Raw genomic sequence first — 16,350 nt, 5'->3', positions numbered from 1 at the left:
AGAAACAGTATTTGGAGTTACACAGATCTTTGGTCTAAGACATCTTGGCTATTCCCGAATTCTTATTTTTAAAAAAGCAGTTGTTTTAAACATAAATAACAAGTACGTGTAAAACTGTATTTTTGCTTTCTGCTTATATGCTTCTCAGTTACAGGTGGCAGGAGGTGTTTGTGCATTGTAAGTAAGAGCACCAATAGGAATGGATTAATATGGTAAAGGATTTAAAGGGTTTGCACACCACTGGGAGTCAATTTTATGTGAGAGTAAATAAATATTTGGAAATGCAGTTAAACTTTCAACATGTTACATAGCTTCTGAAAATACTATTTTATGGTTATGTGGACTTCAGTTTCAGCCAGGATGAGATTCATCCTACCCAGCTTGAGTCATCAAAACCCCTGTATTTCTGGCTGAAGAAGTCAGCTGGGCTCCTTGTTTAGGTAAGGGTAAGCGAGTGACATCTGCAGAGTGTACCTCATTCCAGTAGGAGACAGGCGTTAGGAATGTAGACCTCCCTGCTCTGAAAAATCTGTTGTTAGAAACCTTCCCTTGCACTTGCAGATGGATTACAATCCAGCTGGATTTCCATGCTTTTGATGAGCCAGATAGGGATTTTCCTTGACTGGGTAGAATTAGGTGAATTTAGGAAATTCTTGTAAGTGCTTTTTCATCAAAGCAGAACTAAATTTTGCAATAGCTGTTCACGCAACGCTAGAGAGCATAACTCATACTTTAGGTGCAAGGACGCACTGCCAGCTTTTCTCAGTTCTCATTTATTAAAGAAAAAACTGACGAGATTATTGTCACTCTTCCAAAATACAGTTTCCTTTTAGTCTGACTAACAGCCCTGAGCTCTTGCTTCATTCAACTGCAAAACAAGGCTTCCTTGTCCTGCAGTGTGATCCCAAAGCTGAGCGGAGCAGTGCAGCTGTGAGCTGAAAACCTCCTTCATGCAAACACAGTGGTTGACCTCTTGCTTTTGCTTAGGCAAACAGTTCTGAGGTTTTGAAATCTTGCTTTTGTACTGAATTTTAAAGCTCTAAGTATGTGTAGGGGAGATGCAAATATTCACAAATAAATTGTCATTCCAGGTTACAGTTTATTAGTGCATATAATTAAGTATTATGGCTAATTAAAGGGGTGCAGTGGGAATTGGATGAGTGTCTCCATAAGTGATTTCTTAGTGAAGTAATTATTTAGGGAACTAATTTTTTGTAAAATCCTGAGCAGCACACCGTGCTTCAAGAGACACTCTGCAATGAAGAGTACTAAAATTAACTGTTATGATAGCTGTTTTTGGCTTTTTTTTCCTACCAGAATATAATTTATGCTCATAAAAGGGAATAACATGAAAGAGAGAGATCTGATCAAAACCTTCAGTTGAAAGGATAAAGAGCTTTTACATGTGTCATGGTTTAACCCCAGCCGGCAGCTAAGCACCACGCAGCACTTGCTCACTCCTCCCCTCTCCCCGCAGTGGGATGGGGAACAGAGTAGAAAAAAAAGGTAGAACTTGTGGGTTGGAATAAAGACAGTTTAGTAGGACAGCAAGGGAAGATACAATAGTAATAATAACAACAGCAACAAAATAAGTGATGCACAACAGAGTTGCTCACCACCCACTGACTGATGCCCAGCCAGTTCCCAAGCCACAGTGCCCACGGCCAACTCCCCCCAAGTTTATATACTGAGCATGATGTCATATGGTATGGAATACCCCTTTGGCCAGTTTGGGTCAGCTGTCCTGGCTGTGTCTCCTCCCAGCTTCTTGATGGCAGGGCATGAGAAGCTGAAAAATCCTTGACTAGTGTAAGCACTGCTCAGCAACAACTAAAACATCAGTGTGTTATCAACATTGTTCTCATACTAAATCCAAAACACAGCACTATGCCAGCTACTAGGAGGAAAATTAACTCTGTCCCAGCTGAAACCAGGACAACATGGCAGCTATTAAAGGCACTCTGCATACCATATAGAAATGGCTCAGAAAGGACCCAGGAGGAGTCAGCATAGTTACATACCAGAGCTAACCAGAAGTAACATCGCATCTTTCAGAAACTAGAGATCATGTTCAAATGAAGAAAATAGGGTAGAGCATAAACTGACAGGGACTGATGGACCACAGGAGACTGATGAGTGAATCGCTTACTATATAAAGATTAGCAGTAAAAGCTTTCTATGCACATCAGATGCAGGAAGCTAGCCAGAGGTTCAGTGGGACTTACAGGTCAGTGAGGTGTAAAAGGAGCACTAAAGAAAGATAATGGCAGAGCAGAACAACTAAATGGTCTACTTGTATTGATGTTCCCTCCTGAGGAGCGTGGGGAGATCCCTGCAGCAGAGTGTCTCTTCATGGGGAATACTCTGAAGAGCTGACTCAAGCTGAAGCATCAGTAGAAGAGGTTTTGGAATAAATCAATCAAATGAAAAGCAGTGTGTTGCCAGGACCAGATGGTGCACATGCAAGATCCTAAGTGAACTCCAGTAGGAAATTGCAGGCTACTAAGCCTGAATATCTGAGGAACAGAAGGGGGGCAAGTGTAATGCCAGTTTTTAAATGGTTCATGGTGATCCACAAGCTGCAGATGAGTAAATCTGACTTCTCTAATGGGCAAACCGATTGAAACCAATAAATAATAGCTGACATATAAAGAAGAATTTTGCAGGCTGAAGTTACATCTTTCAAATCTATGAGAGCTACTTGAAGGAGGAGAGCTTGTAATCATCAGGGAGCTTGTAACAGTGATCTAGGTGAGGAGCTATTCTTGGATTTTCAAAAGCTGTTGACAAGGTCACTCACATAAGGCTATGGAAGAAAGATCTTGCCGAGCTGGAAGCACGGTTGTGTCATAGCAATATCCTAGTTAGAAGGGGACAAGAATGGGAATAAATGATCCATTTTCACAACAGACAAAAACAAGAGGATACAAGAATTTGGGAAAGAGTATACCTAGGTGTGGATGCACAGTGATTAGCTCTGAATTAAGAAAGGGATTCTGGGATTCATTGTGGTAGTTACGTGAAAATCTCAGTGCTCATATTTCTTAAAATTTAAAAAAAAGCAGAGGAATTTGTAAAATCACCAGGCAACAGATTTAAATCAATCAACAGAAACTGGAATTGAAGAACTTACTGCTACAGCATGATGAACACTAAATGAATGAACATTAAGAAAGGAAATAGATGTATTTATGGAGGATATGTGTTTTGATGGCTGTTTAACAGGACAACTGGAGAGAAGTCCAACTCAAGGAAAACCTAAACAACTAGTTCAAAAGCTGATAATGTACAGGAAATATCTCCCAGTATTGGCTTAACGCCTTTTCCTAGAGTATCTGCCAGTTGCCACTCTTGTAAATTGAACACTGAGATAGATATGCCTACTGTCGTTATTTTTAAAATATATGAGGCCAGCATTATTCTTAAAGAAATTGCCCCTTCCAGTATTAGGAAGATGGAAATCATAAAAAAAGAAAACACAACAGTAATTTGCTTTATTAAAATGAGGTTATTCCTCAGATTTTGTAGTAGTCTGTTTTTATCAAAACTCTTTTCTTATGAGTTTACATAGTAATTATGGGAGAAATCTTTCACCAATAAATGGAGGGGTTTTGCTCCTTAATGCCTTTTTCTTTGTTCATACTAATATTAAAAGTCTAGACAGCGAATGCTTTAGGAAACTTCAATTCAGTAGTCCAAAAGCTCACTTACTTTAGAAGTGGATTTCTCCTTTAAACCCAGTTAGTTTAGTTAGTTTGGAAGGCAGTTTTCAAAGAATAGCATGTTTGGTGCTTGAAGAACAGGGAAATAACTCTTAAGCTCTTCTGCAAATACCATCTTTGGGAGTTATAATTTTTATCCATGTGTGTGTTTGCTTTCAGTTTTGCTTAAAAGTCTGTTTGACTTCATATTCACTGGCAGTTTTCTCCCAGTGCAATTTGGTTTATAACAGATATTTTATACTCAAGGTTTTTGGCTTCAGATATTATACAGTAATCTATATTTCTTCTCACATTGATTTAATGTAACAGTTTTACTTCCCCCCGCCCCATTAAAAAAAAACAAATTTTGCACTTACAAAAGACAGCTTTTTGGAAGTTGGTCTTCCGTGAACTTTCACTGCTGAGCTTAATTCTTTAATGTATGAATACTAATAAAGTTGTTTTCCTGTCAAAGCTGCCTGTGCTAATCAGCGCCCTGACTTATTTGGTTGTGCTATTGCCCAAGTGGGAGTGATGGACATGCTCAAGTTCCACAAGTACACCATTGGCCATGCTTGGACCACCGACTATGGTTGCTCCGACCGTAAAGAGCAGTTTGAATGGCTGTGCAAGTAAGTGCCTTTAAATACTTCTGTGGTTGTTAAAATGCATAGTCTTGCTCAACAGTTGCAGGTTGTCATGATCAATATTTATTCTAAGAACTATTTCATCCTTTCCCACACTGGATTTGGGGAGTTCAGCATTTCCTTACAAGTCAGTTTGCATGAAAGACTATCTTCTATTTTCAAGGACCTTGTTCTACTAGCAGCTTTAACAACTCGTAAGGTTTTCTTTCTGAATAATGACTCCTTTAGGCTGTCACAACAGAATATTCTCAAGTGAACCACTACCTAAATTGTATTTTTTATGATGGGGGAGAGACAATTAGCATTGTGAGTTGTATTATACAATGTGGATGGGATTTATTTGTAGGAATTGAATGGCAGTAGACCCTAACAGGTTATTAATTCATTTCTTAACTTCTTGCTGAGAGGCCTGGAAAGATTATTTTTTTAAAAAAAGAAGAGAGAGAGAGACAAGAGAGGTAGCTGTGTGAAAACACAGAAATGATCTGACGTTGGATATGGCTAATAATGAGTGCATTAGAATAAGTGCCATCATTTTAAAATATTTTTCTGGAACCTCATCTTCTGTTGTTGCATTTGCATTACTTTAATAATGAAGATTGACATTCCAGGAGAATGCTTCAGACACACTAAGCAATTTGGATGGTCTGAAATTTAATAGAGTGTTTAGATATTACAGTGAGATCTAACTTGATCTGAAGCATTTATTAAAAAAAAAAAAATCAATGTCAAGTCCAAATACTAGATCATCAGTTGGGCCCATTGTAATTAGATTGTTTCAAAACCTCCAGATGTCCAATTTAAGCTTTCAGTGGGAAACACGTTTTTGTAAATATAGTGCACAAAACAATTAACAAATGTTATAATTCATCTTTTATCAATAGATAACTTAGATCTTAGATAACAGATAAAAGATTAACTGTTACAAAAATGATCCAAATAATTTTGATGATTTTGGCCACTGAAACTTGCCTGCACATCTGTGAATTCAGATGTTCTCAAGCGGTTAAGCAGAAGCAAAGTTTTAAATTCATTCTGTGATTATGAGAAATGCATCTATAGAAAGGAGTCACTCTATACCTACTTACACACACAAGCTTACTTACAAAATCTCAATACATATTTTTAGAAACATCTTATATGGCAATACCTGAAATATTTCTTTGCCTCCTTTTCAACAGCTGGCAATTGCTTATCAGATGTAGGAAGATATTTATGTAACATTGCTTAGATGTTGCCTTTACAGATACCCCAAAAATACATAAGGCAAATAGAGTAGCATACAGTGACTATGATTTAACTTCTTTTCAAAGCAAATCATAGTCTTCAAATTCAGTTACATTGTTCCTTAGATGAAAATCAGGCAGCCAGGAATCTGTTAGGTTAGACATTCAAATATTGTCACTTGTTCTTAAAAATAATTTGGACTTATTTATTGGCTATTCCTCCAAGTGTGAAATTCATTAAAAAATAAAGCAAAATTTCCCTCGTTATTTCCTGTCATGAAATAGGGGGGAAAATAGTATCCTACTCTTGATTTAAGGAATGTAACATTCTTCTTAGGTGTAGCTTTGTCTAAATGAAGTAGGAAATGGTTAGATGGAATTCTTTGTGACTTACTATTATGTTTAATTTCTAATGCTAGAGAGTACTTTGTGTTGAGATATGCAGATACACCTTTTATGTTACATTAACAGTAGCTAAAAGATGTAAATTCTCCATCAAAGAAAACAAATTTTGAAAGTTAGATTATTCATTGCTCAAAAAATAAGAATCAATTTATCAAAAGCAGGAAAACTTACAGTTCTCCATTCAGTTTCCTGTATGGTGTTCCTTCAGAGTATGTGCCTGTTCAAAGGTGGCCTAAATACTGGAGGGAGCAAAATTAATAATTTATAGCATTTGTGGCTTACCATCAGAAGCTGTTTCCAAATTTGCATGGGAAGAAGCCATCCACATGCAGACCTGGACTACATACGTGTGCTGGGAGCTGGGAAAAAGTCTCCAGTTCCCTGTTTCCCAGCAGGATGGATCCAGCTATGGAACTGACAGCTTTTGCTGTAGTTTTCCTCTTGCCCATTCCTGATATTTTTGGCATTTCTGTGAGATGTATGCATACGTCTCTCTGAAATTGAAGAAATGTACTTGCTTCATGTTTGAGAGCCAGACATCTGTGGCCACTAGCATGTATCAGTTGCCAGTAGTGCCATTCTGATTTATGCAACTGAGAACTGTAGTATTCTGAGTGCTATCAAATGCCACTCTGAAGGTTGCGGTATGAGAGGACCTTCTTGTGGGGTCTTGAGGAAAGAAAATGTAAACGTTTGTGTGCTTTTCTCAGGTATTCCCCGCTTCACAATATCAGACTACCAGAAGAAGATGGCATCCAGTATCCCTCTACACTGCTTCTCACAGCAGACCATGATGATCGCGTGGTCCCTCTACATTCACTGAAGTTTATCGCTACTCTGCAGTACATCGTGGGCCGAAGCCGTAAACAAACAAATCCACTTCTCATCCACGTTGACACCAAGGCTGGGCACGGAGCAGGAAAGCCAACCGCTAAAGTTATAGAAGAAGTGTCAGATATGTTTGCTTTTATAGCACGATGCCTAAATCTTGATTGGATTGAATAGGCAAAATGCTTATTACTGTCTCCTTTAGAAAACAAGGGCTTTAACACCATTTAAGACCAACCAGACTGCTACTTGGTGTAGTACTTACATTTAAGAACTGCAGTTCAATATTTTATTGATACAACCTGTTTTGATCTCCTATGCTTCCCTCTTTTTGGCGTTTCTTTGAATTTCTTTTCTACTGCGTTACAAAGTACATTTTGAAAAGCATGTTCAAATAAATAGCTGAGCTACTGTCAGTGCTGTTGTGAACATTTAGATTCCAGAGTTAGTGCTAGTTGAGCTTATTTCCTGTAAACAATTTTAATGTATTTTGCACCTATAAACATATCCAGATTATCTGTAATTAAATGTAAGTACTGTCCACATACAAGAACTCTGAGCATACTTTATTTACATGGTAACTTATTTAAGAATGTAAATTGAAGGGGTTCAGTAATAACCATGAAATACTGAAGAGACAGTAACCTGGGTAACTAAGTCAAATATTATTAAAAAGCTTATATTACATGCTGTTCATACATATGTTACAGTCTGTAGTAATAATAATGTTGCTGAGTTGTTCTTTCTTTCCCAAGAGAGTTCAAAATGTCACCAGTTTTCTGTCATTTATATCCACATGAAAGAGAAAATTGGAGGGAGGAAAACTTGAAGAATTCTTAGATTCTCACTGTAATCTCAGTCAAGCTATACAGATACTCTTCAACAACCTGTCTGCTGTTAGCTCTTTAAATATTTCTGATGAGTAGACCAGACACTGGTTTAAAAACAAACAAACAAAAAAACCAAAAAAGCCCCAAACAAAACAACAAAAAAACCAACCCAACCCAAAACCACACCTTTGTCCAGATTGTTCAAGTTTGTTTTTTCCTGATGCCTTTAACAGAATGTTCTCTAACAAGCCAAAATCTGAACATACATATATAACCTAATTCTGGCTGCAGAACAAGAGCTCGTAGTCAGACTCCCTAATGATTTGACACAGGAATGATATTTGAACTGCCATTTCGTATCTTTCCTGTCTAGGCTGTAGAGCTATAAAGTAAACGTGAGTATTTTCCTACTAGCTCTCTAAACTCTGAGGCACTGCAGCAATTAGGGTTTGATTTTGCAGAGCAAAAAGTATTCTACCAATTATTGTTAGTCTTGTTGCCCCTCTGGAAAACGCTTCTCAGTTTTGGATAAACTGATACATTCTTCTAGAATCATGCTCATCATGATATTCATACTTAGACCCTAAGGGCTGTATTTTAACTCTGGGCTCAGGCGTTTCATCTCTAAACAAACAGTGTCACAGCCCAGGAAGAGGAGGGAGTGGTATTTAGAAGGGGAGTAGGCTGCTGTAAACAGCAGCAAAATTAAAAACAAATTTGTACCAAATTCACCCTGTGTTTCTCTCATACTCCGGGGCTTCTGCAGATTGCCTCTGCAATCCAGGAAGGATCAACCTTCCCAGGCCCTTATTATGCATAATTTAATTTTAGGAGGAAAAAAAAGGATTTCTGCTTTCCTATGAAATACCACACCTGAAACCTGTGTGTGATCTGGGATTTATTTGTGATCCATGGGCATTGCAGTTTTACTAGATACTTTACAGATGGCTACATTCTGATCACGGCATTGAATTAAACAATCAGAATTGAGGCGTTGAGAGAGGGTTGGGTTGCGGTTTTTTCCCTGCAGGCTGTGAAAACAGAGTTCAGGTTCAGCACGCCCCTTTTCCCAGAGGTATGTGAACTGCTTTCTGTGATCATCTGGGGACTTTCAACAGCTTCCCTGCACGGCAGAAACAAAGCACAGAAGGCAGTGCCATCTCCACTCGTAACAGCTCACAGTTGCGGTGAGACAAGACCCATAAGACCCCTGAGACAAGAGCTTTGCAGGATAGAGTGTGTGGAAAACATGGCCCGCAGGCATTTATGAAATGGAGCTGAGTTGTGTCGGTGCATTGAATTGCAAAGGCTTGGGCGCAGTCCGCCTCAAGCACCTCTTCGGGTCTTTGTTCCTAAAAATGCTTTTCCTTGTTCTCCAGCTGCTCAAACCCAAAACTTCTGGCACAGGTTAAAAATCATTCATTTTCCTCCTGAAGCTTTCCGGCGAAGTTTCCTGAATGGCTCGCTATCAGGGCAGATGAGCTGTAATGTGGGGAGTTTGGAAAGAAACGTTTCACTTTGAGTGGCAATCAATAGTAAGAAGTGTTAAGGAGTATCCCATGTAGAATGCTGGTACCTCTGTTGGGAAGGCATTTTGTTGCTGTAATAGGGTCTTAATGTCAACATTTTAACTGATCTTAATCAGGTGTGCCAAGTACAGCATTCAGGTGCCAAAAAAGTGATGTTGCAGAGCTGTCCTATTAGCTGAGTTGCTCCTTTTGGTGCAGAAAGGGTCATGCCTCCACCTGGAATCCATAATTAACTCTGAGTGAGCAATACTCTTGTAATATAGTGGGATTTAAACCTTCAGTGTTTGGATTAAATAGACCTGGAGCCAAACCATTCCTGCTGTATAAAACCTAATGAAAACTGTGTTAGTCTGGTTTCAAGGTTAACTTCTTTTCTCTACAGTGGAAATGTTATTTTATGGAGAGGCTCTGTATTTTGTGCCTTTTATTTCCCATGCGTAAAGCAACATTCACTAGCTGGGCAAGGTAACCTCCTTACAACTATCTGCTTTTTCAAAATCATGTTTCTTAGAAAAATAGATGCCAATGTTTTGTGCCAAGATCAAAACCAGAAAAATCTTTAAAGTCCTGTAAGAGGCTTATGCTACATGAACCCCAGTCTGTTTTAAGTGAAAATAAAGGAACTTTTTACATATTGCTCCTTCTGATACTCTTCACAGCTAATGTAAAGATATCTTAGTTGTCTTTGCTCCCATGAGAATACATTTGCATCAGAGTTGATTTATATAGAAAAGATCAGAAGTATTTTTCTTCACATAAAGAAATACTTTAACTCCCTTGCATCTGAGTTAATTTACCTTTTGGTAGCTGAAAAAAATCCACAAAAAAAAGATACTGGCATTAGGTGCTGATAGGTGCTGCACCATCCTCAGCAATATAATCACCAAGTTCTAAGGGTGGCAGAAGGGGAGCTGGCCTGTGGATATGTAAGAATGAAGGACGCTCAAGGCAGAGTTTGGAGACGCCTGTTCCTGGCACCTAGGACTTCTCCTGTTTCACCAGGATTTTCTTGACTTGACTCTACTTTGCCATCTGTCTGTAGGAAGACAGAAACGTGAGCAGCTTTCAACCATCAATGGTGTCAGGTCATTGATTTATTTTTAGCCTGAGGTAGCCCCTCAGGATTGCCTAAAGATCTGCTTATAGACTCTTCCTGACAGCCTCTCCGGTGAAAGGGGTTTTCCAAGCCGAGTAGGATTTAGCAGGACAGGCCGAGGGAGGGACTTGGAAGCCAAGCTAGTAAGCAACCACCCAATTTTCTGCCAAGCTCTGCTAGTTTGAAAATCTTTAGTAGACAGCTTTTGTGCAATTGCCTCTTTGTGCAGACCTCTCAGGATTTGGATGGTTCATGCTGTTTGAACAGCCAGGTTTGGCAACTTTGTTCATTTCTCCATATGTTCTTTTAATTACTTCTGCCTTACTATAATGTATGCCAGGAAAAGAAAAAGCATTCTTCTGGCTTTTTTTTTTCCTTGGCCTTGCAGGAAAGGGAGGTGGGGGAGCTTTCCAGTTCTCAAGTCTCTGAAGATAAACAAGGTGTGTCCTCAAGATAACATTATTCCTGAATAGCCATTTCTGAATAAGCTCATGTCTTCAGTTTATTCATGGCAAATCCCGGTGACGGAGTCCCTCAGTGGAAGCTGGACTAGCTACAGGCATCTGCAGAAATGAACTGAAATTTGGAACTAGGAGAAGAACAGTCATTTGGCTATTTCCTCTAATTTTCCATAGGAAGATTAAGTGAAAATTCAACATTTAAAGCCAAAGCTGAGTGATAACATGTCAGTGAGAATCTCAGTTTTGTAGACATCCCTCTGCCTTGCTAGCAGGAGTAACAGAGGTGGGAACAAACTGCATGCTCATGCCTGTACATATAGCAGGGTAAGTTTAATGCTGAAAGTCTGAATGGCAAGAGTTGATTCGCGGTGGTTTTCACTAAAGGTTTCTACCTTCCGCAGCAGATGCAGCATGAGGGCTGGAGTCAATGATGTCTCTGCAAATGTGATGTTTCTAGCCTGCTGCGTGCTGCTCAGAAGACTACAGTTTGTGCATGTGCACCACTTTCAATGCCTCTCAGGCCTTCTGTGAGCAAAAAGGAAGGAGACGTTATTCTTGAACTCCTTAAAGTGGGAGGACGCATGCTATTTTAACTAACATGCATAGTAGGTAGGTATTTGATAGTGCTAAATTGAAGCATTAAATTATGTATTTGTCTATAAGCTAAACAGGGCAGTATTAGGCCAAAAATAGTATCTACAGTTTTCACGTGGCATCACTGTTAAAATACTGGGGAAATAATCAGAGGAAAAGCAATAGAAAGGGCTTGATTTTGTAATATTCATATTGATTTGACCCTTTCAGTACTTCAGGAGACTGGATGAACATTCACTGTGTGGGTTCCAAAATAAGCATTCCCCCAGACATGGAAGAGGGTGGAATTTCCCGGTTTTAGGAAAGGCTTGTATTACAAATGTGTGATTGCACACAGTGAAGCTACAGACCCGCTGTAGGTTGAGCTGCATGAAATAAATACCTTAATTCAGCAAGGGCACCTGGACTTACAGGTGTTAATTCCATATAGTTCTCAGTACCATCATTTTCATGCTGCTTTTGTTTCCCCACGAAGAGCTGTACTTAACCTCTGACATCTCCTCAGTGATGCCATCAAATATATTCTCTTCTCCTGCAGGACTTTGAAAGTGTCAGAAGACATGAGCAACAGTGAAAAAATTAATGTTTGCTTTGCCACCTAGCAGTCATTTATTCATTATTTATACACCAGTTAATGCAATTTTTAAGAAGTTTGGATGATAATGCTTAGCTGGTAAAAAACTGCTTTCTGTGCTGCTTTAGGCTTTTAGGCCATTTCCTGGTGTGCAACAACAGCATGTCATTTTGACAGCAAATGACAAAGTGCTGTAACTTGGACTGTTGTGTCCTTCCTGAGGAAAAAAAATTAATAGAAGGTTCAGACATTTCACTATTCAGAATCCTTTGGAGCTGTAACAGCAGCAGATAAACAATACTTAGTGTCTTCTGATTATTTCAAATGAAACAGTGGCATTTCTCTACAGAATATGATGTTTTCTGGTAGTGTTATGTTGCAGAGGAAGCTCTGCTGTAGTAGAAAAAGCTTTGAAATGCAGGTATGTGCAGGTATCTATTTCAGTAGCTTAGCCAAGCTGTTAAGGACTTCCAATTTCATGTATTTAGTGTTAATAATTAATGTTCTGCTACTGAAAGTGCTTTTCAGTTTTAGTTTAAAGCTTCTCAGTATGAAAAATGTGTTTTTATCATGAATGGCATAAAACTGTAGACCTAAGACCGTTTGTAGGAACCCAAGCTTCAGCTGTTGTATGGTTTATCTTTCGTTTTGTGTTTCACTAGCTAGATACAGGTATTAGGAAAACTGCATTACTGTAAAAAAGTGAAATGAACGTTCATGATAGCTGCCCATAAATTGCAGAGCTTGGGAAGCCTCTATTGTCAACTGTACATAAACAAACCTCCAGCTGTATTTTGAAATTAAAGGGATTACTTTACCTGATTAGAGGTGCTCAGACCTTCTTGAGCTTCAAGGAAGTGCAGACCCAAATCTTCTCTGTGCAAGAGCACCCGTCACTCAAAACGCCTGAAAGCAAAAGTTCTCAAAATTCCCCATATTCACAATGTGGTTGTCCTCCAGCAAAGCTTCGGCTGCCAAGGACAAACTGGAAAACATCCTCCTCTCACAGATGACAGCCACTCGCACAACAACCCAGTCATTAAACAGTTTGCCGCCGTGGGCCTGCTGCCCGTTCTTCCTGCCCGGTGGGGCCTTCAGGGCCTTTGCGCTTGCCAGAGGAAGTCGATTGAGGGGGAGGGCTATCAAAGTCACAAAATCGCGTCCAGCTAATGAATTAGAAAGCTTATCGAGACCATTTTGTCAGCCTCCGTTATTTTCGATGCTTGTTCCCTTTGGTGAGAGTTGGGCAGCCTGTCCTGCCAGTCGGGGACAGCAGGTCGGAGGAAGAATCACGCTGACGGTGGGACATCACCTGGAGAGGCGTTCTGGAAAACGTGCTTTCTGTTCGTCGGGCTTTAACACCGACACGCGCTGATCTCTGCTTTGCTGATCTGATCGGGTGCAACGGAATATCCATCAGAGCATCAGCTGCAGAGGGGTGTTGTGGCCTCCTCAGTCCCTCGGGGTGCCTGTGGGGAGCGAGACGCCCATTGTAGCGGGACCTGTCAGAAACACGGGAGCGATCACCAGCCAAATACAGACGTGTCGTGTCTCTCGGCGGATGGCAGGTTAAGAACCGTGTGTCTTTGTTTTGAGATGCACAGGCCTAGGGAGCTCCTGCTTACGGAGCTGAAGGAAGAGCTGTTCCCCCCAGCTGCCAGAGGCTTCTTTTGAGGTGTGTTGGCTGTAGCTCATCCCAAGGCCCTACACCAGCCGTCAGGCTGATGCTTAGCGGTAGTCACCGAACCATGAAAGTTCTTTATTTGTCTGTTATTTTGGGAGCCGAGGATGACGTACCAGTGACTTGAGGAAGGATGCGACAGATTGAACCGGTTAACCACTCAGCCACCCTTTTGACCACCACCAAATGGCTGACAGGGATCTAAACGCCTGCAGTGGGGGAATCTTCCAAGATTGGGACGGTGCCCAGGTGCCACCCCATCTCAGGCTCCCATGAGGGTTGTAGGTCCCCTGTTTAGCAGCTCCCCTGTCCCACCTGTCAGCCGCAGCCTGTGCCATCTGATGTGGTCACCATGGCTAAGTGCTGCTGGACAGCCCGGTTTCCTGTGTGGCAGCTGGAAGTGGCCTTGGCTGTGAGCTGAGGGAGCCGGCAGCGAGGGGGACACCAGCACAGACCATGCCCTCACCAGTGGATGCAGTCCCACAGGGTTGGACCATGGTGGGCAGATCTGGGGTCTGGTAATGGGGCCCACCAACAGCCCCTGACACAGCAAGTAGTGTACCAGGTGCAGCATCCAGCCATGGGCTCCAGGCAGGAGCAAAAGGAGATGGGGCCAGAGAGAGTGCTGGAGAGAGGCCACAGTGCCCCTCCAAGGGGTGCAGAAGACAGGTGACCCACAATGCAGGTAGAGTAACAGGGGCTATGCAGCACTTGAGATGAACACTTGCAGCGTTAGTTTTAGAAATAAAACAGAGATTTCCCAGTCACTGAATAAATAGAGGCCCCTCCTTTCCAGGAGCAGACATCAGACCTTCTCCCAGGGAGAGAACAGGGTATTCAGGCATCCATGTAGATGGTGGTGTTGATGCCCTGGGTGCATGCCCAGTTCCTACCTCCTGTGACTTAGTGCTTAACCTGACAGCTACTCCGAATCCCATTTTGAGATCTAGGTTTGCTTTCCCCCTGCTCTTGTAGAGGTCTGGCAGACACTTTGCTAAATTTTGACATCCCTTTTGGAAAGCCTAGCTCCTAAAATTAGGTATTGATACACCCAACTTAACCGGCATTTAAATCCCACACCAGAGTTAGCCTGAGGCATCTCTACTTGGCTGTATAATCGGTGTGGGGGCTTTTAGTAAAGCCTCTGTCTGGGCTCAGTTTACTCAACTCAGATAACTCAGTACCTTCCCAGGTACTAGCTGTTTGCTCTGGTTTAGTATTTTTGGGGGTGTGATTCAACAGCCATTTTCAGAGCATGTTTAACAAACAATCTGCCAGGACAGAGCTCCCTGTGAGCCACGGCTTTCCCCTTTCCCTTTTCAAACATAGCAGCAGCCTCATGGCTGTGACCCTCCCCAGGGAGGGGAGTTTGGGGTTGAGTGACCCCATAGCCCTCCCTGGCTGGGGGACACCAAACTGCTATGATACACACCCCAGGCAGCGCACAACAGCAGTTCACCCTCCATAGGGCTGTCCTGGGCTCTGGCACCAGCATCCAAAACTGTTTTCCTGTTTTATCCCACGATGTAAATATAAAATATCAATATGGGCTAAGGCAAATGCCAGGGATCTCCCATTTCCTGATAAATACTAAACTACAGAGTTGGGGTCACTCTTTTTCTTTTTTTTTTTTTAATCCTTCTGGGTCCTGAAATCCTTCACTTGTCTCAGACCAGAGGCAACTGCTTCTTTGAACAACAGGGAAGAAGGGGGGATCTGCTCGGGCTGCACACAGGCACGCAGGCGAGTGCTCAGCCAGGCAGCTCAAGGTTGTGCCCTGCTGCTCCTGACTTGGGCTTGTCTTTAGCAAATGTGGCCCACTGTGGAAAGTTTTGTACCTCTTTAAATAAATAAATCCCTCTTCCTCAAGACAGCTTCCAGCATTGCAGACATCTGGTCAGACTCAAACAGCTGGTGATAAATCATTCTGGAAAAAAAAAATATTTCTTTTCTTCTTCTCCATTGTCCCCATATGTGATATTCTTCCAGCTGACACCAGCCCCAAGGCAGAAGACTGGCATTAATCATTTTTGCCTGGCTGCTGTGGTAAAATTCAGAGGGTTTCACAGGGCCGGGAGCACACAGCCCCACACGAGCACGACACATGTCCCCCCTGCAGCAGGCAAGCCCAGGGAAACCGTGCCGGCAAACCTCTGTACAGGTGAAAACACTGGGCGAGATGGAAGCTCTGGGAGGCTCATGCCTGCGTCCGCAACGCAGAGCCCGAGGAGGACTCCTGGGAGAAGGGCTGCCGGTGCCGCAGCCCCGTCTGCCAAGGCTGGAAGGACAGCTGCTACCGCCCGTGTATTTAATACCTCTGTACTCATCCCGACTAATGCACTGGCTCGAAGCAAGGCTGTGCTGTCTGTACGCGTGCCAGAGCAATGCCGAGGCTTGACGTGGGTCTTGGCTGCAGAGGAAAATGGGCTTACGTGAGAACTCGGGAAATATATTTGGAGCATGAGGTCTCTAGGACCACCTGCCCTGCCTCAGCAGAGGGCCTGAATGCTGTCAAATTACAGAGACGACCTTTCTCTTCCTTTAAGTATAAACATCTCTTGCACTCAAAGCTATTTTTTTTTCAAGTTTTTTAGCATACTCCTCTCATTTGTAGGTTTTTTCCACTATTCAGGATGAGAACAGATGCCTTGGGAAGGTAATCACTCTTATGTTCAAGACCTAGAAGGCTGTGCAAGCCTTTTGGGAGAGCATGTTATCCTTAAGGCCAGCCCAAATTTTATTGCAAATGCCCGTTTAGCCTAGAAGCCAGCTTCCCAG

At 41.8% G+C, this 16,350-nt stretch overlaps 1 protein-coding gene across 1 annotated transcript in view; it reads left to right on the top strand.

The window, feature by feature from the left end:
- PREP (prolyl endopeptidase) overlaps positions 1 to 6,984 on the top strand; it is a gene marked incomplete at its 3' end in the record, with an annotated part of 111,990 nt that extends 105,006 nt beyond the window's left edge. Inside the window, exons 14-15 of the mRNA XM_081998392.1 lie at positions 4,177 to 4,333; positions 6,690 to 6,984. Of these exons, the coding sequence (XP_081854518.1) occupies positions 4,177 to 4,333; positions 6,690 to 6,984 (452 nt within the window). The remainder of the gene's footprint in view (positions 1 to 4,176; positions 4,334 to 6,689) is intronic.
- Between the last annotated feature and the right edge of the window lie 9,366 nt (positions 6,985 to 16,350).

The sequence above is a fragment of the Phaethon aethereus genome (assembly GCF_964289735.1).
Source record: "Phaethon aethereus genome assembly, chromosome: 3".
Classification (NCBI taxonomy): domain Eukaryota; kingdom Metazoa; phylum Chordata; class Aves; order Phaethontiformes; family Phaethontidae; genus Phaethon; species Phaethon aethereus.
This window is presented reverse-complemented; position numbering and strand designations above follow the sequence as displayed.